Here is a 27,543-nt window from a genome sequence, read left to right on the forward strand (position 1 = left end):
GATTCCTTAGGATGGTAAGCTTTCTGCTATTCTTTCTTACACTGGGTCAAGTTGTGTTGTAGGGAATGGTACCTCTTTCCCTATTAAAAGTATTGGAAATTTGACATTAAAAACTTCAAGTCGTCCTCTTACTTTGTCTTCTGTTTGTCATGTGCCTAAACTCAAACATAGTTTATTATCTGTCAACAAGTTGTGTCAAGAAAATTATTGTGTTGTGTGTTTTGATAAAAAAAAAACATGTTTTTGTTAAGGACAAGACAACAGGGGAGGTTTTGCTTTGGGGATCCAGTAAGCACGGTGTATATCCCATACATTCAACCCAAACTTGTCACTGCTGCCTCTTAGGACTCGACTTTGCTAGCTACTAAGAAGTCGGGAGATGTTTGACATGCTCATCTTGGTCACACTTCCTCTAGACTTTTAGGATCTTTATGTTCAAATAAGTCTACCTCATGTACTTCTAAATTTCATGATGATTGAGTTGGTTATAAGTTAGAAAAAATTCATCGATTACCTTTTGAATTTGTTGAACATTGTTCTCCTTATACATTGTAAAAAAAATCACAGTTATCTTTGACAATCTACTATTTTGCCAAATCAATCTTATCGTTATTATGCTGCATTTTGATGATTTTCGCGCTATTCCTGGATTTATCCTTTATTTCGCAAATCAAAAGCTCACTCTCAATTTCTTGTTTTTCAAAAGATGGTGGAAAACTTATTTAATTGCAAAATTAAAATCTTCCAAAGTGATGGAGGTGGGGAGTTTGATAATACTCCTCTTCTTCAACATTTTCGTCACAAATGATATTATTTTTCAAAAGTCATGTCCTCATACTCAAGCTCAAAATGGTGTTATTGAATGCAAACATCGTCATCTTATTGAATTGGCTCGTATTGTGCTTATTCATTCTAATTTTCCTACTGAATTTTGGGTTGACGCTCCGTACACTGCCACTTACACTATCAATAGGTTGCCTAGCTCGGTTCTAGGGGGTGTTTCTCCTTTTGAAAAGCTATTTCATCCTTCTCCTTCCTATTCTTTTTTAAAACGTTTGGTTGTGTGTTGTTTCCCTTGCTAATGGATCCGAAAATCAACAAACTTCAATCTAAATCAAAACACTGCGTTTTATTGGCTATGATGTGTATTATAAAGGTTATAGTTGTCTTGATCCTCTTACTCACAAAGTCTAAATCAGTCGTCTTGTTTTTTTCATGAACATAAGTTCCATTATAGGACTCTTGTTGGTTCTAAGTCTTCTGTGCCATATACGTCTCCCTCAGTCATGCTTGTTGATTGGAGTCCCACAAATGTCTCTTGTGTCCCTCCCCAACCCCTAGCACCTGTCGTTATGTGTGTCCAGTCATTGCCCACAACTCATTTTGACACTTCACAGGGAGCCCGTGGCCTTGCTCACCATGCCATGGGTTACCTGTGGCCAATACTGTCTACCCCAACAAGCAGCGCCGCTGCTGCTTGGCCCAACATGTCACTAGCGCACGTTGACTTCCCCTCTCCTCACTTGTGCAACTGGCTTCCCCCTCCTAACCTACGTGTCTAGCTTGGCCCACTAGCTCCCTCCTCCCCCTTGCGCGTCTGCTAATTTGGGCCTTAATTGGGTCTCTAGCGCCCAATGGTACACCCACCCCCCTTATTGGCTCGCACGCCTAGCATGTCGGCCTCTCCCGCCCACTGCTGGGCCTTCTCCTCTACTTGTTGGGCCTCACTTCTCCAAGGAGTGCGATGTCCCCCCCCCCCTCGCCTTGCTTGTCCACTTGGGACTCCTCTCCAGCAACGAGCTCTCTCATTTTGTCCTCCCCTTTCCCCCTTCTCCGGTTGGTTCTTCCTCTTCCCCAATGTCCGGATCTCCATCCATTGTCTTAAATCAACATCCTATAGTCACTCGGTTAAAAGATGATGTTTCAAAGCCACGAAGTTAATGAACTTAAAAACAGATGTTATTGAGTCAGAACCAACTAACTTTAAGCAAGTTTCTAAAGACTCACGTTGGCGTCAAGACTCAAAATCGTAAGGTGGGTTTTACCAACTTTGCTTAACCACATCTTAAGACGAATTAATTTTTTGAATCAAGACTTAAATTTGTAAGGTGGGCTTTACCAACTTGGTTACCACTAAGCTGACAATAGTTACTAGTCAATTTATGTGATTTGAAAAAAAAAAAAAAAAAAAAAATCAAATGATTAAGGAAACTATAAAAGCAATGATGATAAGCACTAGATTTTATTACATTATCTTTCTTTCAATAATGTCGACTGAACAGTAGAAAAAAGATAATCAATGTAGTAAGATACTATAATGAGATTAGCGTAGTAGTACGACATTGGATTTTATTATATTGGAAGTGGCATAAAAGGCAGCAAAATAATACAGTACGAGATGCCAGGTCTACGGGTGAGAATTAAGATGCGAGTTTTCAAATAAAAGGTTCCAAAAGTATATCTTGCAATTTCGTTGATGACTACAGCTCTGTTTTTCCCGACTTATTTTTAGTTCAGTTTAGTTTAGTACAATTTAGTTTAATTCAATTCAGTTCAATTTAGCTTTAAATAATATTTTTTACTTTCACATATTACTATTCATTTCAATTCAGTTATGCTGAATAAAACAGGCCCTAAATAAATTACATATATTTAAACTTGTTAAATATTGGATCGAAAATCTATACAATAAAAACTAGGAAAATATATGAGATGACTATCTAGGAAAATAAAAACTAGGAAAATCTATACACTTGTTATTTTACTATTTTTTTGTTAAAAGCTACTTAATTAAAAAATATTGTGGGAAATTACTTCAATATTTCCTCGTTTACTCTAGTTTTAACATATTAACTTATGATATCATTCTTGTGTTATTTATATAGAAAATATAGTCATGTGAATCTTGTTAGCTCTACGTCAATATATATTTTCATAATGTAAATTTTTTATAATTATAATACGAGCAAAAACATTGCTAAGTTGGAATTGAAATATTCCGTGAAAGATGATGACTGATCATGTAGAAATTAAGATGCTAGCTTTGCATCTCAAAAATGACCGAGTGCCCTTCCATTTTGGGCACAAACAGAATATATACATCATAGAATGTCAACACTGAGTTGTTCTTTAAGCATTTCCTTCAGATTCTAAGCATCTTTCAAATAATGTTACAAGTTACAACTCACAGGACATGCATAAAATACAAAACAAAACATTGTGAAAGCAAAGTTAATAATATTAAACCACAAGTGTTATATATAATTCAAACTAATCTTCCATAATACAGTATATTTCAGCCAAAGTTTTGAACCAAAAAAATGGCAGATGAAAACTACAATCAAAATGATCAAGAAAATAACGTCGAACCTCCTCCGGTTGCAGCAGTGATGGTGCCCTTCCCAATGCAAGGCCATCTCAATGAGGCTCTTCATCTGTCCAACCTCATAGCATCATATAGTATACCAGTTCATTTTGCTGGATCAACAACGCACAATAGCCAAGTCAAACTACGTCTCCATGGTTGGAACCCAGAAAATACAAGTAAAATTCATTTTCATGACTTAAAACTCCCTCCATTTAGCTCCATTCCTCCCAAATTCAATGCTCATACCACATTTCCTGGGCACCTCCAACCACTTTTTGATGCTTTCGAATATCTCCGCGAGCCTGTGTATCAGCTTCTACAAGAACTTTCAGGTAAATTTAGGAAAGTTGTGGTCATTCATGATACTCTGACAGCATCGGTTGTTCAAGATGTTAAACTGATCTCAAACGCTGTGACATATGCCCTGCATAGTGTCTCTGCCTTCACCATCTTCTTCTATACATGGGATTCAATAACCGAGAAGCCTTTTCAGCTAGATTTTGATATCCCAGATGATATTCCATCTAAGGAAGGGTGCTTTACACCCGAGTTTGAAGACTTTATAGCAAAACAATACAAGGTTTTGAACTTTGAAAGTGGAAGACTCTACAACACAAGCAGAGAGATTGAAGGTAGATATATGGACTTGCTGGAAAAACTACCAACAAATGCTAACAAGAAACTTTTTGCAATCGGACCGTTGAATCCAGTGGAGTTAAAAAGCAATTGCAGTAAAAGCAGACATAAATGCATCGAGTGGCTGGACAAACAAGAGAAAGATTCTGTTATATATGTCTCCTTTGGAACAGCAACATCAACGACAGAAGAGCAGATCAGTGAGTTGGCAGTCGGGTTGGAGAAAAGCGGGCATAAATTTTTATGGGTTCTTCGAAGTGCTGATAGAATAGATCCTTTCACAGAAGATAGTGTGCAAAGGCCTCAGCTGCCAGCAGGTTTTAGAGACAGACTACAGAGCAGGGGAATGGTGGTAACAGACTGGGCACCCCAGCTCGAAGTTCTAGCACACCCATCAACGGGAGGGTTCATGAGTCACTGTGGGTGGAACTCGTGCATGGAGAGCATCAGCATGGGAGTGCCGATAGCAGCATGGCCAATGCATTCTGACCAGCCACGGAACACCATTTTGGTAACACGAGTTCTTAAAACTGGTATACATGTCAGGGATTGGACAAAAAGAACTGAGCTGGTTACATCAACTACAATAGAAAGTGCAGTCAGAAGTTTAATGGAATCAGAGGAGGGTAAAGAGATGAGAAGACGGGCTGCAGAGCTTGGAGACATTGTTAGAGGATCAACTGTTGAAGGTGGTACTTCTCGCTTAGAAATGGATTCTTTCATTGCTCACATCACCAGAGAATACTCCGAAACAGAGGCTATAGCATAAGAAAATCTTAGATTACTGGACACATAAATCATAAATGAGTATGAATGTACGATCATGGATGAAGAAAGAACGAGGTCTCAGTCGTTCAATCCAAAAAAAACAAGCCAACTTGATAAAACTAGTTTATGTCTTTGTCAACTCAGCACTCAAGCTGACAACAGCATGTCATAACTGAACTCTGCTAAAGTATGAGTGGCTATTTGGCTAGATTTTAGTTAGCTAATTTTTGTCCCAAGACTCAAGAGAGTCATAACGAGGGTATTTTGAAAATTTAGTCTATTTGCCACAGCCCTCCTTTAGCCAAATATAGTTTTTAAGTAATGCAAGAATTTTTCTTTACTTAGTGATGTGTACATTTGATTAATTACCAATCCAAGATTAAACACCTTGGCTATCCGATTCAAGGAGAAAGCGACTTATATCCTTCGTATGTTGGAAAGACAATAGTTATCCTTTGCCATACTCCAATATGTATTAAACCCAACAAATACAGCAGTATCAAATATGTTCTATATATGTATGTGAATCCATTCATTGGTCTCAAGATATCTGAAGTTCATGTGGTACTTCATTACCCTACTCGTGCCATTTTAAGTGGCATTTGAAAGGCCATATCAAGTTATCAACCACTATGTTAACAAATTCACAGTGCTTTTAACTCAAGTAATCAACTTAGATTCAGATATTATCAAATTTCCTTTAAGCCAACACTCCTATGTAATGCAATCAACCTAGTAAATTTTCAAAAGTTTTCATGATGAAGATCCTTGTCAACAAAGTCTATTCAGAATCATAGAAATGAAAACAAAAAAGGCTAACTTCCTCCTAAGGGCCAATAAATTGGTTTCCTAATCTACACTCAAATATCATCCAAGGACTACCCAGTGTATGTAATACTCTTCTGTATCAAGCACAAATATCAATTATTTGTGGGTTCTTATGTTTCCATTAACTTCTTAGCTTTCAAGCTTGTGAAATGGACGAAAATTGACTTGTCTTAAATTCAAAATTAAGACTTTTCCTTATCTCAAGTCATCAACTTCTCCACAAAGTGCCAAAAGTATAAGATAATTACAAAGCAGCCCAACACAAAACCAAACAGTTTAAATTAGAATATCTTATGTTAACTTTTATATACACGAAAAAAGATAGAAATAAGAACTCTTTCCAACACAGGGCTAATAATATTTTGACTGTCATCTTCAAACCATGATAATGAATAATATTACTTTTCCTAACACAAGGTTAGTGGAAGAAACTGTCTTTTGTTCATCCGAATATTTTCTTGGAATTTGCACTTGAAAATGTCTTGATATTACTCCAGAAACAAAATATAAAAAAATTGTTTAGAAGATTTATTTTAAGATAAGGCATCTGTTTCTTTTCTAGTCTTCCAATGCTAATCTAAATTCATCCCAAGTCATATCCCAAAATTGATTCAATATGGATGGACTAAGTTGCTGTCAAAATGGCCTTAAAGATCATCAACTGGTTGTGGTGATGGTGCCTTTTCCAGCCCAAGGACATACCAACCAGCTCCTCCATCTTTCTCGTCTAATAATCTCCTATGGAATACCAGTTCATTATGCTGGGTCTAGTGTGCACAACCGCCAAGCTAAGCTCCGCGTCCATGGTTGGGACCCGGAAAGCTCGAGTAATGTCCATTTCCATGACTTTCAACTTCCTCCTTTCAGCTCACTTCCCCCTAATCCCAATGCCTGCACCAAATTTCCAGAGCATCTCCAGCCACTTTTTTTTGCTTCTTCCCATCTCCGTCAACCTGTCTTCCAACTTTTTGAAGAACTCTCTTCTAAGTTCAGGAAAGTTATCATCATCCATGATAATCTAATGGCTTCAGTAGTGCAAGACGTAAAATTGATCCCCAATGCCGAATCCTATACTTTTCTATCAGTGTCTGCCTTTACCATCTTCTTCAACAAATGGGAGTCAATAACAGAAAAACCATTTGAGCTAGATTCTGATATTCCAAAATGCATCCCCTCTAGAGAAGGATCTTTCACACCAGAATTTGAGAAGTTCATAATTAATCAACACAAACTTCTAGAATTTGAATCCGGAAGACTATTCAATTCGTGCAAATTGATAGAAGGTAGATACATGGAATTACTGTCAAAACTACAAACAAATGGTAACAAGAAACTCTTTGCTGTTGGACCTTTCAATCCTGTGGAAGCAAAAGGAAAAACCAATGCTTCTAGGCATATATGCCTCGAATGGCTAGACAAACAGGAGAATGACTCTGTTATCTACATCTCTTTTGGAACAATAACATCAATAGCTGATGAGCAAGTCAGAGAGTTGGCAATGGGATTGCAAAGAAGTGGACAAAAGTTTATATGGGTTCTTAGAGATGCTGATAAAGGCGATTTATTCGAGGAAAATAAGGAGAGAAGGCCTGAGCTGCCACAAGGGTATGAAGAAAGTGTGAAACATAGGGGACTCATTGTGAGAGACTGGGCACCTCAGCTTGAGATTCTGGCCCACCCAGCAACTGGTGGGTTCATGAGTCACTGCGGGTGGAACTCTTGCTTGGAGAGCATCACCATGGGAGTGCCAATAGCAGCATGGCCTATGCATTCTGACCAACCAAAGAACAGTATCTTGTTAACAGAAGACCTAAAGATTGGTTTGTTAACCAGGGGGTGGGAGCATAGAGCTGAGCTAGTAACATCAACTGCTGTAGAGAACACAGTAAGAAAATTGATGAAATCAAAGGAAGGAGACGAGATAAGGAAAAGGGCTGTACATCTAGGTGCCGCCATTCGAGGATCAGTTGCTGATGGTGGAAGTTCTCGCTTAGAAATGGATTCTTTCATTGCTCACATCAGCAGATGATGCTCTTTCTCAGCACAGGATACAACAGGGTAAGCAGCCTATACATGAGCAGTATTGAGCACTATATCTATCTGTATCCTAGTCTTGTGGATTGAACATTGTTACATCAATGAAACAGAAGATAAGTCTTATTTTAGCCTTGCCCAATACTGCAATTGTACTCTAGGACATGATCAAGTCTGAGAAGGCTATAACAGGATAAAAAGAGCTTAATTGTGATTTGGAAGTAAATAGTAGACTTCTCACAATCTGTATGTAAGATTGTAATTATGTTTGGGTCATATGAATATCTTTTGTAGATATGAACAAAAAAGTAGTCTATACTATATATATATAGGGTTGGGTTCTAGTGAGAACCCTCTTATGGTGAGAACCGTGAGAACCACTTAAAATAAGCAAAAACTTCCTAAAATGAGCAAAAAAAAGTAATAAATGAGCAGAAACATAAAATGAGTAGAACACATTAAGTTATCAAAAACGTAAAATGTACAAAAATGTAAAAGAAGAAAAACGTAAAATGAGCATAAAAAAGTTCAATGAGAAAAAAAAGTAAAATGAGCAAAAATGTTGATAAATGAGCACAAAATTGTTAAATGAGCAAAACCATAAAATAAGCGAAACAAGAAATGAGCAAAAATGTTATGAAACGATCAAAATCTTCGTAAAATGAGGAAAAATGAATGGTTCTCACGGTTCTCACCATAAGGGTGGTTCTCATATGAACTTAAACCTATATATATATATATATATATATATATATATATATATACATATATATAATTATTAATATATATATATATATATATATATTATAAAGTAGTGCATTTGTTATTGAATATACTACTTTTTCGATAGAGTATACTACCTAATCTGTTTTTTTTTTTTTTTTTTTTTGACATTAAGAAAATTTGCATTAATGAAAATCGGGAGTACAACCTAATGGTAATACAACCAAACTAAACCGAAACAAGAAACAACTGAAACTATGAAAACCACAATAACTAGTACAAACAATTTAACGTAAACACTAACTAGAAAAAGTCCAGTCCGAATAACAAGTATCTTGAGCGATGGGGAGTGAAGTTGGATGTGAGACACAATCTGTTGAAGTACACAATTACGATCTTCATAGAGAGATTGTCGTATAACTGCTAGTAGATCCTGTCCACTAGGCACGAAATCCCAAGGTCCTGGATGATCCTCCTGGGATTCTCCTGATGCAATTAACAAAGAAGTCACGTTCGATAGTGACTTCTGACCCTGCTGCGAGGGTATGCGAAGTTCAGTCACACTAGACTGAAACTCAAAAGAGGTGGAGGTCTTGACGTGCCCCAAATCAAGTGGGGGGCCTCCCACAAGATGCGTTTTTGAGGTGTGATGACACATGAAGTCATCACGAGAATTTGGGGCGAGTTAGAATGATAAACTACGCCCCGCTGACGGATCCTAAGATCCAAAGTGACAATCCCAATTCTACAAGATCGACAAACAACAGATTTGAAACAAACGAACCTGAAAATAATGAAACCAAAAACTACCACCCGACACAAAGAACTACGCCTGCACACAACATCGTCAAGAACCTGCACCAAACGCTTCCTTGGCACACTAAATACACGGACGTCAACTAACACTAGTGGGGGACGGGGAGGGGACACTCGACGACACCTAAACCTAACCAGGGGGACGGGGAAGGGGAAACTGAGACTAAACCACATTAAGAGGAAGGGATCAGGGAGGGGAGACGCTTGACCACGGAAGCTGGGGGTGAGGCACCCCACAGACGAGCCGAAACGGGGGTGGTAGAAAGAAACGGCCACGAACAGGGGTAAAAGGGGAAAAGGGACGCAGCGAACAGGGGAGGGGGTGGAATCGCACATACTCGGGGGAAACCTACGGACTGGAGGATGACCGACGAAACGAGATAACGGCGGCGGCGGACTGAACGCCGCTACCACAACACCAAAAAAAAAAAAACCGATCCGAAACCCGGGGGGGAGGGATCGATGGCACCGGGGACTGAAAAGTAGAGAAAAGAAAGCGACGAGAAGAAGCAGCGGCCTAAGCTCGCCGGAGTCGAGGCTGAGTAGCCACCCTCCGGCGAGCCTAGGAGAAAAGGCGGCTGGAGTTTTTGTAGGGTTAGGGTTAGGGTGGGAGCGTTTTTGTAGAGAAAGAAGTTGTGTGCGTACCTAATCTGTTAATATTAACAAAAAAATGTTCATAACTGATACAAACAAGGCAGCCCTTTGAAAGCTGATAACTAGGGCTGTTCAAAGTGCGGTCTGGACCGCACCAAACCACAACCCAAACCGTTTTTTTGCGGGTTGGGTTGGGTTGTGGTTTCAAAATTGTGGTTTGGGCTACGATTTCAAGCAAACCGCGGTTTGCAGTTTGGGTTGGGTTTGAATTTTTGTAAACTGCAACCACACCGTAAACCGCATTTTTATATTATATAATTTTTTAAAAATTTTTTTTATCTATTTTGAGTTTTTTAAAGAAATACACTTGTTGACACTTGAGTACTTTGACAATACTATACGCTTTTAGGTTAGGTTAATGGTTTCTTTGGCTCTTTTCAAATTACAGTTCGCACTTCGCAGTCATCAACTCATCACTCTTCACTCATCTGCATTCTGCTGCTCATTCTCATCAACGCACTACTGCTCCTCTAAATCTAATCCTCTTCCGCGGCTACATCTGCTGCTCATTCTCATCCTTTTTTTTATTTTTCTTTTTGCAATAATCTTAGAAATATAAAAAAAGTCAACTTCAAATTTTTTTTTTTTAATATTAGATTACAAAATTAATGTCGCGGAAAAAAAATGGTTAAACCGCAAACCAAACAGCAACAAACCGTTTTGCGCGGTTTGGGCAAAAGTGCGGTGCGGTTTGGGTTGGAAAAATCCCAAACCGTATATTTGCGGTTTGGGTTGGGTTACTTCCCAAACCGCACCAACCCAAACCGCGAACACCCCTACTGATGACTGCTTAAAAAACGTAATTCATCATATAATTTTCAGCCAGTGCTAATTATATATGAGAAAATAAGGGCTAAAATAAGGTCAAATATAAGTTCATATAAAGGACTATAAGTTCAAGTAAGATATAATAAGTGTGATTTTGATGAAGATAAACACGCAATAAAACAAACAGATTAGACATTTAATTGATGAGGATATGAGAACACGACTACCTACACATTCTTTGGTGCTTCAAGAGCACCTAGAACTATGTGTTTTCAAGCACATTTATTTGCACATTTGTCACATATTTTGCTCGAATGAGCAAAATGTTGTACAAAAATTGTGTGAGAGAGTATGTAGCTCTTGGGAGCATTATGGAGATGCTATACAAACTAAGATTAGGTTATTGTAGGAATAAAAGAAGCTAATTTTCATTTAATTTATACACTTAACATTTTACTACATATTTGAAACCATACTTTTCTATTCTTTTTCAACAATAGGTTTTAACCAGATAATTGAGACTAACATGATGAAACAGTAATTTATCTGAATAATTGACAATAGATCAACAAGATTATCTTTTACATTAAAAAAATCCCATACTATACACATAAAAATAAATCTAATCAAGCATATCTTATTGAAAAAGAGGTAAGATAGTTTAGACTAATTCAACAAAAAGATAAAGTAAGTCCAATTGAGGCAGCCAGGCAGGCATTGTTGACCTATTATTGGGACTACTTTGTGTACAAGCTGTGATCTTTTCGCGCACTCCAAGTTATCACCAATATAAAACTACAATTCGACCAGCTCTCAAATCCAACCTCCCAAGTTCAGGTCAGCAACCCAAAATTAGAACCAATATGGAAGACCAAAATCCTCAAGTGGCAGTGGTAATGGTACCACTTCCAGCTCAAAGTCATCTCAATCAACTCCTCCATCTATCTCATGTCATAACCTCCTATGGATTACCAGTTCATTTTGCTGGATCTGCGAGTCACAATCGCCAAACAAAGCTCCGTCTCCATGGTTGGGACGCTCAAAGTTTAGCTAAAATTCAATTTCATGACTTTCAACTCCCTCCTTATGATGCCTCACCAACACCTACTTCAACCTCAGGCCACTGTATCCCTTTTCCTGCACACTTCTATCCACTTTTCGAAGCTGCCACGCATCTCCGTAAACCTGTTTTTGAACTCTTACAACAGCTCTCAACTAAGTTCAAAAGAATCGTTGTCATTCATGATATTGTACTAGCTTCTGTGGTCCAAGATGTTAAATACATCCCAAATGCTGAATCCTATAGTTTGATTCCCATTTCCGCTTTTACTCTCTTCTTAGATTTCTGGGAAAGCATGCCAGAGAAACCATTTCAGCTAGATTCAGATGTTCTCCCGAAATGCATTCCTTCCCATGAAGGTTGCACTCCACCAGAGATTGACAACTTTGTAGCCGATCAATTCCAGTATTTAGGACTAGAGTCCGGAAGGCTCTACAACACATCTAGACCGATAGAAGGCAAATATGTTGAACTATTGGAAAAGATATCAACATATGATGGGATAAAACATTTTGTTCTTGGACCTTTTAATCCGGTGGAGATCAAGAGCATAAGTGGAAAAGAGAGACATCAATGCTTAGAATGGCTGGACGAACAAGAGCAAAAATCTGTGATATATGTGTCTTTTGGATCATCAACATCACTAAGTTACAAACAGATCGAGGAATTGGCAGTTGGGTTAGAAAGAAGTGAGCAAAAGTTTGTATGGGTGCTTAGAAACTCAGATACAGGTAATATTTTTGCGGAAGGTGAAGGAAGGAATCCTCAACTACCCGAAGGATACGAAGAAAGAGTGAAAAACAGGGGAATTGTAGTAAAAGACTGGGCTCCTCAGTTAGATATATTAGCCCATCCATCAATAGGTGGGTTCATGAGTCATTGTGGTTGGAACTCGTGCATTGAAAGTATCAGCATGGGAGTCGCCATAGCAGCATGGCCTATGCATTCTGACCAGCCAAGAAACGCCGTATTGGTGACAGATGTTTTGAAGATTGGAATATTGGTGAGGGATTGGGCAGACCGTGCTCAGTTGGTTACATCAACTACTATAGAGAAAACAGTTAAAACACTGATGGATACAGAGGAAGGAGAGAAGATGAGGAAAAGAGCTGCAGAGCTAGGTGAAGCTGTTCAAGGATCAGTGGCTAAAGGTGGTGCTGCTCACTTTGAAATGAATTCTTTCATTGCTCATATCACCAGATGACCCTTATTTAGCAAAATCCAAAGATGGTACTAGGCATATATCTTGAATGTATTCACCAAAACACAGATACAACTCTTCCACATACTTCAGAAAACGAAAACACATTGTTCGTGATGTAATGTTTCAGTAAGGTTGCACTAAGATTTCAATGCCAAGAAATAATATGTTTTGTTCATTCTGTACAACTACTTTCATGAGGAAGTTTATCACAAACCCAAAGCAATATTACTTTCAATTCTATAATTAAATTAACATTTTATAGTTCTTGGTACAAAAATATTTCAACAATATATCCTCTATTTTAGAAACTTTTAACTACAATGCGTTTGTGCCAATAACCAAGTCACGGATTGCACTCCCTATAGAAAGTAATCCCATCCATGCACTGCAAATTCGCAAAGCTCAAGATTGCAAGTTTGCAACTGTCCTCTTGATAAATTAATATAAAGAAGGTCCAACAACATAGAAAACTAGCCTAATTCAGAAGCATTCGAGCATACTTCTAGTGTTGTATAAAGAGTTTGTTCCAAATCTGCTTGATACTAAAAAGTAAAAACAGAAAGAAGGATCTGTCCTATATATACTCAGCTTCAATAAACAGAAAACATATCGTTCCAGCATTAAGGGAAGGATTGCTATATTACCTAGACTCATAGATCCATGTCTAACACAGGTACGTGTCCAAGTGTGACTCGGCTATTCTATGAATTTTTTTTGATGATTTTGGCCGAAAATGAAGTATCCAAATGTACGTGTTCACGTCTAAGTATCAAGGATCTGACACGGGTACTTGAGGTAAATTAAAGAGTCCATGTAACTGCAGGAGTATGCTAGTACACTTAAAATATATCGGAAATGCAATCCTTTTCCAGAATTCCTGCTCCTACCAAGCTGTGATATGCTAGTATATCACAATCTCTAAGACGACGACTTTCATCGATAATATCTTTAGCTATACTCCATATATTTTAAAAACTTGCAAAAAAAAAATGATAGATTGAACAAACACAATGAAATAAATCCAAAAAATCCTTCATGACAATCAAATTTCTTAGAGAATCAAACCTTTTTCAATCTTATTCAAAATTGCTTAGATTGTTTCTTAACACCTTCAATATTTGCTTTAAATGGAATTTCAAACCCAGACATAGCAAATTATTGGTAAGAAATTGAACTAACTGAACTAATACCCCAAAAAAAATGATTACTTAAAAAGCAATTGCCGCCTTAGTTAAAAAGTATTGATAAATTTGTGAATTTGCCTAAGCAATGAACGAGTAATTCGACTGAGAAAATTCGAAATTTCATGCTAATAATACTATGTTTTACTCATGATTATAAAAGAAACGACGTAAAATCTAGGTTAAACTCACGCAATTCTGTCAATTATTGATGATGAACATTTAGGAGAAAATTTCAAAGTAGAAATGTAGGATAAGATACAAACAGAATTATACCAGGCGAATCGTACGGTGATGGCAGCGACGAATACGATGATGATTTGGCGTACGTAGGCTCCGTTTGTTAGGGCTTAAAACATTTTCACTATAAAATGATTTTCATGAAAAATAATTTATAATTGAAACCACAATTCCAAAATTAGTTTTTCGTTTTTTGGTTTCATGTAAGGAAAATGATGAAATGAAAGGAAAATGAAAGAGAAAGTAAGGAGATAGTGAGAAAAGTGTACAAGAGGGATAAGGAAAATAATTTTCCCTTTATTTGCAAAGAAAAATGGTTTTTCATCATTAGGAGAGTAATTTTACCCCAAAAAAAATTATTCTACACTCTTTTGCCAACAAAATAATGTAAAACTGAAAATAGAGTAAAACATTTTACGCCCTACCAAACGGAGCCGTAGTTGGCAAATTATTTTTTTTAAAAAACGAAATTTTCATTTGAAGACCAGATGACATCTACAAATAAGGATAGTCCGTTACATAAAAAACAATCACTCCCTCCCTGTTACACTAGATTATCTATTTGCATTCCAAGACCCATTTGTTATGTGAAAGATAGACCACACAAAATTATCTGATTTAGATATCACAACTTGAGACCTATATTGGACTCGAAAATAGGCAAATGGCGACTCAAAGTTGAATCAAGGCCCAAAGTGACTTAACTCGAGTCATATCAAACCCAATCAACTCAACTCGACTCATATAAGGTAAATTATGATTCTCCACTAGAAAATGAACTTAATTCTAATTTTCTTTTGCTTATTCTACCACATAAGTCCACTTGGTTTATTATAAAATATTCGTGTTTATAAATAACTTTCTTTGCCTTACCCCAAAAGTCGAAAGAAAAACCTTATTCTACAAACTCCTACATTTGTTCTTGGTTTTTGGAACTACAACAAGGTTTCGTTCTCCTCAACTTATTCAAATATTTTTCAGTAAAAAATAAGTTTATTCTAACTAAAATAAGTTAAATTCGGCAAAAGTATGTTGAACAAAAATAGCTTTATCAAAATAAGTTAAATAAATATAAGTTGAGTTACAAATATCTACTCGAAGTTAGCAGCAAAAATAATTAAAAATAAGTCTTAGCTAAAAAATATATTCAGTAAAAATAAACTAAGTTTAACAAAAATACATTCAACAAATATGAGTTAACTTGAATTAAACAAAAATAATTGGAGAGAACACAGCCTAAATAGATTTAACTTGAAGGTTTCATGAAATAATTGATTGTAGGGTATTTCTAAATGCTAGTTTAAAAATGATGGACTTCATCAATGATAATAATTAGTTACAAGAAAAAAATGCACTTTATAAGAATTAATTCTATGATCACAAGTTTATAGTATATAGTAGTACTAAAGTAGAGATGGCAAGTGTCCATGGATGAGTGAATTATTCACCCACCCGCCCCGAAGAAATGGGTGATCACCTGCGGTGAAGCGAATGACTAGCGGGTGATGGATAGATTAGGTGGTAGGTCGGGACGGGTATGAATGATATATATATATACAATACAAAAACATTTTTAATACGGTTTTTTCACCATATACCCCTGACAAATTTTTTTTTTGCACCATATACCCTTTCAACTTTCCAAATTCATCATATACCCCTCACTTTTCGAAAAATACATCAAGTTACCCTTAATGACTAACGGTGTTAAACTCCGTTAGTCATTAACCCTTAATCACCCTCTAACCCTAATTAATTAACCTAAATCTAACCCTAATATATAACCCTAACCCAAACCCTAACCTCCACCCCCACCCCCACCCCCACGCCCACCCCCACCCCTGCAGTCCCCTTCCCCACCACCCAACCACCCCCGAAACCCCCCTCCACCCTTCCGCCACCTTCATCGTCGCACCCCCCTCCTCTTCCGCCACTCGCACCACTGCACCCGCAACACAAACTCACGCAAACCGCAGCACAAACTCGCGCAAACTCGCAGTTAGTCTCGCTGAAATCCGGCAGCCGCAATATAAACTCGCTGAAATAGGGGGAGAAGGGGAGGGGGAGAAGGGGAGGGGGAGCTGCGAGAAAAGGGTAGGGGGGATGCTGCGTGGTCGGGGATGGCGGAAAGGGGGGAGGTGCGAAAATCCGGTAGGGTCGGGTGGGGTGCGAAATTCCGGTCAGGGGTGGGGGTCACATATGCGAAAATCCGGCAGGGTGGGTGGGGTGCGAAATTCCGGTCATGGGTGGGGGTCATATGTGCGAAAATCCGGTGGGGTGGGTGGAGTGCAAAATTCCGGTCAGGGTGGGGGTGGTGGGTCAGGTGGTGGTCAAGGCCTCAAGGGTGGTGGGTCTAGGCATGGGTAGTGGTGTTGGGCCTGGGCATGGGCATGGGTAGTGGGGTGGGTTGGGCTGGTGGGATTTTAGGGTTAGGTTTTTGGGTTAATTAAGTTTAGGGTTAGGGTTAGTGTTAGGGTTAGGTTTAGGGTAGTTAATTAGGATTAAATGGGGGTTTAGGGGTTAATGACTAACGGAGTTTAACGCCGTTAGTCATTAAGGGTAGTTTGATGTAGTTTTTGAAAAGTGAAGGGTATATGGTGAATTTCAAAAGTCGAAAGGGTATATGGTGCAAAAAAAAATTTGTCAGGGGTATATGGTGAAAAAACGGTTTTTAATAAGATTGATATTTTGTCACTTAATTGTTAATATATGAGACTATGATTAATTTTATATATATTAATTCTTTTAAAATTGCTAAGTCTAAAAAATAGTTTTTGTTCCTAGTATCACCCGTTTTCCACCCGTACCACCCGTGGATGATGGGTGGAGCGGATATGGGTGAAGTTTTTGGCGGGTGATGGGTGGTGTAGATGGAGTTTTGGGTTGCGGGTGATTGGGCGGATGGAGCTCCATCCGACCCATTTCCGATCCATTACCATCCCTATACTTAGGCCTTGTTTGGTTGACAAAAAAAATCATGGGAAGTGCAAATTCCTAGGAAGTAGAATTATATGAAGTTGTTTGGTTGGCAAAACCATGGAATTTGCACTTCCTAGGAAGTTCTACTTCCTCCAAAATGGAGGAAATTACTTACCTTGGTCCCCCTAGGTAAGTAAAGCTTCCTATATGAAATTCTACTTCCCATTATCAACCAAACACAATTTTACACTTCCTAGGAATTTCAAATACATGGAAAAAATAACTTCCTAGGAAGTATGACTTCCTATATACAACCAAACAAGGCCTTAAGTTTTATCCACAGCACTAAAAAAAATATTTGGTGTTATTATTTTAAAATCAAATATTGCTAAATGAAGAATATAATTACTCGGGCATAACATCAGAACCCAAGCCTAAAACTAATTTGATAAATTAAAAAGGGATTCTTTCTAAAACATGAATGGTTTTTTCTTACATTACATTTACAACTTGTGTAGATCTGGTCGTTAGATCTTCCCAGTTCCCACTAATATAGGAATTTCACAAACTAACTCTCAATCTCTCAATTTTGTTCCTATCACCAATTACCAATCTTCCTTCTTGGCTCCTTTCCATCTCTAAATAATATTTTTTTTTCCTTTGCCATGCCCAATTATATAAACATCAAAATCATCATCTTTGTACTCCTATGCATATATTTAGTCTCACATGTATGTGACTCACTGCGGTTCGACCTCCAATCAGGAGAAACAAAATGCATCTCGGAAGAGATCAAGCACGACGCCATGAGTGTTGGCAAATACAATGTCATTAGCCCCATTGAAGGTCATCATGTTCCCGACATTCACCGCATCACTGCTCGTGTAATTAGCATCCTCCCGACCCCTCTCTCATTTTGACTCTTTCTACAATTTTATTCAAATTAGTAGGTGTACACGTCCGAATGATGGGGAAGGTGCACACGATGAACACAAAAACCAATATCAATGAACATATATATACTAATAGAGATGTATATATGTTCATTTGGCTGGTTAGCAATGTACATGTGTTAATTTGACGTGTTATTCATGTAAATTTGGCTTGTTAGTTAGTTATATACATGTGCGCACCTTGCTCACCATACGGACGTATGCACCATCTAGGGATTGGCATTCTATGCATGAATATGATTCTTGTTATTGATCATAAAGTTTTTTATTGTAAAGAATACATGTTACCTTTTTATTTTGGCATTGATAAAGCGTTGAAAATTAATATCTAAGAATGTGTCTTGGGTGTAACATGTTACATTATATAGTGGAGTGTTTATATAGACGCTCTAATAGATGCTATAGTCCATTTTTATAGATATATATATAGATTATATTGCTATTATTGTTGTTAAAAAAAAGTTCAAATTTAATATCATAGGTAGTCAACCTATTGTCATGCTAGTTAGGCCTTGATTTATTACAGTTTTAAAATCATAGCAAAATTTTCTTTTAAAACCGCAACAATAAAAGTATTATTTTTATTTGTGTGAATCTTGTAAACTTCCCCAATCGAGTAATAAATAATTTTGAGATGCAGGTGACATCGCCACGAGGTAACCATTATCATTATAAAGATGTGGTAGACTCAGGCAGTTTTGCTTTCACAGCAGCAGAATCTGGGGATTTTATGACATGCTTTTGGGCTTCATACCATAATCCTCCAACAAAAATTACTATCGAGTTTGAATGGAGAACTGGGGTTGATTCTAGGGATTGGTACAATGTTGCTCGAAGAGGCCAAATTGATGTAAGTATAAAATTATCCCTTTCCGTTCCTTTAAAGATTTTATTTTTCTGATCCATATAAACTACAAAGGCATTACATTGAAGGGGAGAATTTGAACATGTGACCTATCATTCACACCACCTCAATCTTAACCATTAGGCTAAGATATCCTTAGTTCCTCCAAACATTTTATTATTGTGCTTATGTTGCTTAGATGTGTTGTGAAATGTGCTTAGACAATCAACAACGTAATTGACGTTGTAACAATTAAAGGATGAAATGTCTAGTGTCTCGTCTTTGCTTTATTGTCATAAAAGCCATGAAACTCTACTATATATTTCCTTTTTTTAGTTTGGCGTTTTAACTTTTGATTTTTGACACTGGTTATATATTTGAATTCGACTATTTGTACTTTTTTTATACATGATCATAGTCTTGTAAGATTCTTTTAGATTCATATTAATACATGTATGCATGCATCAATTTTTAAAATTTTCACTTTTAATTAAGCATATTAAAATACAATATTTTGCTTTGACACATGTGCAAATTAGAAATAGCACAACTAAAAAATGAAGAAAGTATGACATAGCAAATGTAGGTCGTACGTTGGTACGTGTGGTAGAGCTCAAATGGAGTGGTCTTCAGGTCTTGTGGCCTTTTTTCAAGTTTACGAACCCCATAGACCTTGAGGTACATAGTAGAGACCTATGTAAGTTTGCTTGTGTATATATATATACATAGATATATATGCTAAAAAAGAAGAATAAAAGATGAATCATGGCTTGCTTAGATGCAATATGTACATATTCGTGCAACTAGTCGATGGTTTTTGGAAGGGAAACAAAGGCGTTGATGCTTGATTTTTTTTTACTTGTAGATAAACAATAAACCACTTTCGTTCCTCTCAGTAAGGGTGCGTTCTCTTCTCCTAAACTTATTTAAATTGAACTTATATTAGAATTGATTAAACCCTGTTTATTAACCCTAATTTCACCTTATATTTACACATAGGTGCACTTTATTAACCTTAAAACATAGTAGTATATCTTAGGGTAAATCGAATACACACTTTTATAATGGGTTACCATTCCTAACCAATGAATATCAACTTTTTATCGTGTTAGAAGATATGGAATGCTATCTTACATGGATTTTTTTTCACAAATTCTTAGGTGAAAACTGTTAGTCTGTTACATCATAATTATAGTGCAGCAATCCACAAATCACCGTTTTTTTTTTTGTAAAAAAAAAATCAAATGAAATGAAATAAACAACATAATGACATGAGAGTCATGTCATTATTTGCATAGTCCATGTCATTCTTATTACAGCCTATGTCATTATACATGTTACACAATAAGTTATAGTGTAACATGTTACACCCGATACACTTTTATTTCCCTTATGGTGCAATTGTTTTCTTCCTTATTATCGGTAGTTGTTGGACATTGAGATAAGAAGATTGTTGGAGACAGTGAAATCCATCCACGAGGAAATGTTTTACCTACGTGAAAGGTAAGAATACATACTAGTCTTTCATATTCCTCATTTTGGCATCAAATTTTTCATTTTGGAATAATTTTTTATTGTTTTGTATTTCTAGAGAAGAAGAAATGCAATTGTTGAATAAATCAACCAAATCGAAGATGGCAGTGTTTAGTTTCATTTCAATCATGCTTGTCATGTTTGTGGCCGGAATACAACTGTGGCATCTTAAAGCATATTTTGAGAGGAAGAAACTCCTCTAATTTTAAAGATGTATACATATTTTGTGGAACTTTCCTCCTTATTTTCAGTTGCATCTAGGCAAAGCTTTGTTATGTCGAGTGTACTGTGTACATTTTTCGAACATAAAATTTTCACTCTGAGTTCAAAAGTTCCTTTCTGTCCAATTTCTCCAGGTTTTGATTTGATAAATACCCAAAGCATCATATACCTTATTTGAATCTTGATCTCCATAAATCTTGAGCAATTGCAACAATTTCATATTTCTTAAGTCCCGTTCTGTTCAACTTATTTAAAAGTTTATAAGATAAGATCAGATAATATAAGACAAAATAAGTTGAATCAAAATGACCCTAAACTCAGAAGTTCAGTCAAGAACTAACAAATTTAACCTCCTTATATCCATTTTTTAACCACTCAGGGTTGTTTAGAGTGTGGTTTGGACCGCAACCCAAACCATTTTTTCGCGGTTTTGATTGGTTTGCGGTTTGGGTTATGATTTCAAGTAATCTACAGTTTACGGTTTGGGTTTTAATTTTTGTAAATCGAAACCGCATCGTAAACCGCAATTTTATATGATTTTTTTAAAAAAATACTTAAATACACTTAACAAGGTGACATACAAGTATACAACTGAAAAAATAAGTTTGAGGTAAAGAACTTGAAAACTTCCGATAAATTATTATTTATCTTTAGTGAGTCCGTTTTTGGAGAGACAGTCTCACATTAGTGTTAACGTGAGACCGCTTATGTCATGCTGACATCACGCATGTGCATCAAACCAGCAGTAGAATTAGTTAAGCGTTTGCACCCATTAGTTAAGCGCTTGCACCCATTAGTTATGCTATCCTTAAATTGTTTCTAGGTGAATTAGTTAAGCGTTGAAGTACATTAGTTAAGCGCTGAAGTACATTAGTTAAGCGCTGAAGTATATTAGTTATAACATAAAAATCAGAGTATAATGCATTTTATTGGCCTTAGTTTCAGTATCATGCATAAATAATTATCTCTTTCTTAAATTAATTCGCACTAATTCTCTTTTTCTTGAATAACTAAAGCATTTTTATATTAGTTATGCCAACCTCAAATAACCAATGCAAAAACAATGTTTCCTAATGCATACAATAAATAAAACTAATGACTTTAAAATCATAACTATTACACGCATACTATCAACTCTCAAAGTATAATTGTTAACTAAATATCAAAACTATAACCATAAAACCATGCATCATTATTACTCATGAAATTAATAAATAATTATTCATATGCTATAATTATAGTCTTCAGTTATTTTCTAGACTAAAACTATTAGCCATATAAGAAACTAAAAAACAAAAAGTCATAACTAATGTAAAAAACAATAATAACTAAATACCCACATATCATAACTACTTATTAAAAAACAATAATTAGGGCCTGTTCTCCCCAGCTTATTTTCAGTTCAGTTCAGCTCCAATAAGTTCAGTTCAGTTCAGTTCAGCTCAGCTCCATTCTTTTATAATCATTTTGTTAAATATTATTATTATGTTGGTATAATTTATTTTACTAATTACTCTTATTATTATTATTATTATTTAAATATATATCATTACTATTAAGTAGTATTATTATTGTTGTTGTTTCTATATATTATTTTGTTTATTATAGCTTTACTCATTATTATTACTATTATTATTAGGAGGAACATGGTTTAGGTCAAAGCACAAATAAACCCACTTTTTTTAGCCCATAAACCAATCAAATCTCATCAAGACAGTTTATGATGTAATTTTCGCGGTCCGACTCAATCATTATTTTTATTACTAAATATTTTTATATTATTAAATCTAATTATTAAAATAGTAATATTAATTTACTTCTTAGATATTATTGTTATTATATCATCATCAAGTATTAATATATTAATACAAATAATAGAAAATAATTATTATTAATTATCATTATTATCATTAATTATTATTATTAATAATTTATGATTATTAATATTATTTATTTATAACTATCATTTAAAAATATCCAAAATACTATTATTATTATTATTATTCATTATTATTACTTATCATTATAATTATTATTTGATATTTATATTATTATTGTTTAAAATATTATTTGTATATTTATAACATTCAGTTTAATTAAATTTAATTTAATTTAATTCAATTCAATTCAATTCAATTCAATTCAATTCAATTCAATTCAATTCAGTTCTGTTCAGTTCAGTTCAGTTCAGATCAGTTCAGCTCCAATAAGTTCAGTTCAGTTCAGCTTCAATAAGTTCAGTTCAGTTCAGTTCAGCTGTTTTATGCCGAAGAGAACAGGCCCTTAATAGCTAGAATCACAACTATCAACCATAAAACTATAGTTAAAGGTCGAGGATGAGAATTGGAGGAAAAACGGACTCTTCTCACGTTAGTGTTAACGTGAGACGATCTGTTATACGACTTTGTGATGGTTAATTATGAAGTCAATTTCATATTTATTTGGACTCTTTATATTTATTAACAATTTTTTTACTCTTAGATTACAAAATTAATGTCGCCGAGAAAAAAAATGGTTGAACTGCAAACCAAACCGCACCAAATCGTTTTGCACGGTTCAATTTGGGCTGGTTTGGGAAAAAGTGCAGTGCGATTTGGGTTGACAAAATGTTAAACCGTATATTTGCGGTTTGGTTAGGTTACATCCCATACCGTACCTACCCAAACTACGAACACCTCCACCTAAAAGTTTTCCTAAATCCAGGCGACCCCTTAGAGAGAATATTCTCAATATATAAGAAAATACTATAGTCATATATACTCATATATGATCTTGACTTATTAATATTCAATCGTTTAAATTTTTACTAATATATAATAAAAAATATTTCAGGTCCAAAAAGTATATATCGATAAACGCACAGAGAAAATATCTCTATTAATCAGAAAAAAGAAAAAAAAGTTAAAAACCTGCTTTAATTGATCAGAAAAAAAAATTAAATAATCATATCTCTATTCCAATTATATAAATACAATTTTATATATTTTTGCACGCATATCATACATATTACGATATTACGAAACTAGTTTAGATATTAGGGGGAGTAGTCGGTAAATAATTTAATTTCGATCCGGCTCAAATTGATATTTTCTCTAAAATAATCCAATCATATCTCTCTTTAAAAAAAAAAAAAAATCCAAGCAGATGGGTCCAAATTTCATTGGTATGATTTTCAACATTGTCCATTGACTTTTTCTCTTCCAAAATTAGAAAAATAAAATTTTCAAAAAACATCCTCCACAAACTCACCACTCCTAATAATACACACACTACTCCCCCAAATCAACCATTACAAAAAAAAACGTCAATCTCATAAACTCCATTTCATCATTCACCCACCCAACCAATCAATCAACCCCCCAAAACAAAAACAATGTCGTACTACCCAAGAGGCCGTGGTGGAGACGATGATAACGCCGACGATTTCGACGAGTACGATCCAACCCCATACGGCGGAGGATACGACCAATCTCTCACTTACGGTCGTCCAATCTCTCCTTGCCATGAAACATGTTACCCTCCTTCTTCCTCTGGTAGCGGCAACACTGAGTTAGACTACGATCGACCTCAATACACTTCTTACGCCCAACCTTCTGCTTATGGCGAAGAAGCTCAAGAGAATGAATACAAAAGTTATTCTCGTCCTAATTATCGCCCACCTGTTTCTTATGGTGGTACACCTCAACCCGCACCTGGGTATGGGTCTGGATCCGGGTTTCAACCTCATCTTCCTCAACCTGAATATGAAGAACCCACTTCTGAATATGGATCTGGTTATGGCCGGAAACCTCAATATGAAGCTCCAAGTTCTGAATATGGATCTGGGTATGGTGGGAGAAAACCTGATTATGAAGCTCCAAGTTCTGAATATGGATCTGGGTATGGTGGGAGACCACAATATGAGGCTCCATCTTCTGAATATGGATCTGGGTATGGGAGGAAACCCGAGTATGAAGCTCCATCTTCTGAATATGGATCTGGGTATGGAAGAAAGCCCGAATATGAAGCTCCAAGTTCAGAATATGGATCTGGGTATGGTGGGAGGCCACAATATGAAGCACCCAGTTCGGAATATGGATCTGGGCATGGTGGGAGACCACAATATGAGGCACCCAGTTCGGAATATGGATCTGGGTATGGGAGGAAAAGTGAGTATGAAGCTCCAAGTGCGGAATATGGATCTGGGTATGGGAGGAAAAATGAGTATGAAGCTCCGAGTGCGGAATATGGATCAGGGTATGGGAGGAGTGAGTATGAGAAGCCTAGTTATGAGAGGCAGGAAGGAGAAGGATATGGTGGATCTTCTTATGGTAGGTCTGATTATGGAAGAAAGAAGGATGATGATGATGAGGGTTATGGCCGTAAAAAACATGTAAGTTGATCATTTGATTGTTTTGGTTTGATATTTGATATTTATGCATATGTATTTGGTTTGTGTTTTGAATTTTGTTGACATGTATTGGGATCACATATTTAGATGATAGACATATATCCCACATTATAGACATTAGACAAAAGGGTGCATTTTTTTTTTTACCTGAACTTATTAGACCTGATTGGATCTTTTCAAAGTTGAGGCTCTTAAGATGAACATAAGACGATTCAATTCGACTCTAAGAGGCGGCCGCTAAGTTAAAGCACCACCACTTCATGATCAATCAGACAATAGAAAGCTTCTTCTTAAATAAAATTAAGGAATATCTGATTTGAGTCTATATATTTGTCAAGTATGCCTTTGGAGTTGTGAAGGGTACATAATTGCTTATGCTGCATGAGGTACATGGAATGACATTGGCAAAACTGGATATTGTTTGTGCTCTTTTTAAAGTTTTGGTTAGAGTTGATGTGTGATCACAAGGCTTCAAAGGCTTGAATAGCTGTACTTTATGATGATCCGGAACGGCATGAAAAATGCTGATTTTATGGCTAATCTTCCTCATAGATGTTTTTGTGTATTGGTTACATCATATGTTAGTTGATTTTGGTTTAGAGCTTCTAATCTTGCCACATTACTATATCAAAATCAACATATTCAAGTATTAAGTGTTGTGCTTGGTGATGTTGCAATTAAGGAGGAAGTCGGTATAAACCCATAAGGTGACAGCCCCCCTCCGGCCCTCCCCCCTATTAGGTGTGAAAAGAATCCAAGTATTATCATAAAGGGTCTCCAAGAACTGATCTCATATCCTTAATTAGGAGGGGTTAGAATAATTTGACATTTATTTTTAGATGGAGGAAGTTTTTACTATGATTCAGCAACACTTTTCTACTTAGTTTGGTGAAACCTGTTCTATGAACTATTTAAATTGTTACTTTACTTGCTGTGTATAGTACAAGCATTTAACTGCTTTTCATGTCCTCTGGTTTAAGCGACGGAGTTGAATGAAATTTTATCTGTTATCTAGCATGCTTTTGTGCTACTAGAAAACATAAAAACTTAAGTTCTCCTTGCTGAAAAGCATATAGAACTAAGGTTTTCTGTTGGGTCTTTATTAATCTGCTATGATTCTTTTCCTAACACAACAATAGATTTAGTGGAATTTAATCTGTTGTGATCCAGTATATCAGTACTTGCCTCCATGATTGCAAACTTAGATGTCTTCATCTCTATATAGTATCTCGTTTTCAACATTTGTTTACACATCGTACTGAGTTTCCCAGATATTGCACTCACATGCTGTCTTACTTTTTTATGAATTGGCAGAGTGACAATGATTCTGATGATGATGATGAAGAGAAGCGTCGTCACAGGCACCACCACCAGCACCGCAGGCACCATGATGAGGATTAAGATGGTTGATCGTCAGTTCTAAGTTGATCTCCCCCATCTTTCTCCTTAGCTATTAGAATAAGGGGTTGAGAGTGTTTGGCCTATGTTATATACTTGCTGCTGTATGTTTCTTTTGTATGACGGCTCATTTTGTGATTCTATCATTTACTGTTGAACAAAATTCCTGTGTGTTTTGTATTAAATGGTGTCGACATTGTGTTGAGTTATATAAATCCTTTTATGTGTGTATTCTATTTTCTTTCTTCTTTTTCTTAAGAACACGAGGAAAATTAACAAAGGACAATAATGCACCCAAAACCTATTATAATCTTTTCAAAAAAAGAAAAGAAGGGACTGACATTTTCTTAGTTATATTTATTCCTGAAGAGTAGCACATAGCTCTATTAAAATTGATCATCTGGTTATGTGAGCAATAAAAGAATCCATTTCTAGGCGAGCTGCACCATCTTTAGCAAGTGATCCTCTTACAGCATTGCCTAGCTCTGCAGCTCTTTTCTTCATGTCATGTCCTTCCTTTGTAGTCATCAATGTTTTAACTGCGTTCTCTATAGTGGTTGAAGTTACCAACTGAGCATGGTGTGCCCAATCTCTCACCACTGTACCAATTTTTAGTTGGTCAACAACATGGTGTTCCTTGGTTGGTCAGAATGCATAGGCCATGCTGCTACTGGCACTCCCATGCTGATAGTCTCAAGGCTCGAGTTCCACCCACAATGATTCATGAATAGACCTGGTTATTGGGCGGGTCGGGTCAGGGTCAGTGCGGGTTAGAAGCGGGTCGGGTCATAAGAGGGTCGCCTCATAAAGGGTCGGTAGCGGGCCGGGCCAAATGGATAGAGGTCTTATAGCGGGACGATAATGGACGGGTCGGTAAACGAGCCAGAAAAACAAGGAACAAAGAGAGTCAAAAGTAAGTATAAATGAATGCGAATCCGAATATGTAATTGTTTTTACAAAATTTATTTTATTTTTTAAAATTATTGGGTTTCTTTGTTGACCCTA

General features: G+C 36.3%; 4 protein-coding genes across 4 annotated transcripts; all 4 read left to right on the forward strand.

Annotated features, from left to right (window-relative positions):
* Positions 1–3,198: 3,198 nt before the first annotated feature.
* LOC109134633 (uncharacterized) lies at positions 3,199–7,847 on the forward strand. Its single transcript, XM_057393424.1, has 2 exons — positions 3,199–4,766; positions 6,210–7,847. Exons 1-2 carry the CDS (start codon positions 3,321–3,323, stop codon positions 7,626–7,628), a joined length of 2,865 nt encoding a protein of 954 aa, XP_057249407.1. The 5' UTR covers positions 3,199–3,320; the 3' UTR covers positions 7,629–7,847.
* A 3,547-nt stretch (positions 7,848–11,394) lies between these two features.
* Positions 11,395–13,033, forward strand: LOC104889580 (zeatin O-glucosyltransferase). The gene has a single exon (XM_010674836.3). The coding sequence runs from the start codon at positions 11,458–11,460 to the stop codon at positions 12,856–12,858; it is 1,401 nt and encodes a 466-aa protein (XP_010673138.2). The 5' UTR covers positions 11,395–11,457; the 3' UTR covers positions 12,859–13,033.
* A 4,830-nt stretch (positions 13,034–17,863) lies between these two features.
* Positions 17,864–20,731, forward strand: LOC130590743 (transmembrane emp24 domain-containing protein p24delta9-like). Its single transcript, XM_057393280.1, has 4 exons — positions 17,864–18,082; positions 18,792–19,001; positions 20,422–20,498; positions 20,587–20,731. The coding sequence occupies exons 1-4, from the start codon at positions 17,864–17,866 to the stop codon at positions 20,729–20,731; spliced, it is 651 nt and encodes a 216-aa protein (XP_057249263.1).
* A 3,168-nt stretch (positions 20,732–23,899) lies between these two features.
* LOC104889379 (hypothetical protein) lies at positions 23,900–26,769 on the forward strand. The gene is made up of 2 exons (XM_010674580.4): positions 23,900–25,122; positions 26,455–26,769. Exons 1-2 carry the CDS (start codon positions 24,124–24,126, stop codon positions 26,539–26,541), a joined length of 1,086 nt encoding a protein of 361 aa, XP_010672882.2. The 5' UTR covers positions 23,900–24,123; the 3' UTR covers positions 26,542–26,769.
* Positions 26,770–27,543: the final 774 nt, after the last annotated feature.

This window comes from Beta vulgaris, chromosome 3 (genome assembly GCF_026745355.1).
Source record: "Beta vulgaris subsp. vulgaris cultivar EL10 chromosome 3, EL10.2, whole genome shotgun sequence".
In the NCBI taxonomy this organism is placed as follows: Eukaryota; Viridiplantae; Streptophyta; class Magnoliopsida; order Caryophyllales; family Amaranthaceae; genus Beta; species Beta vulgaris.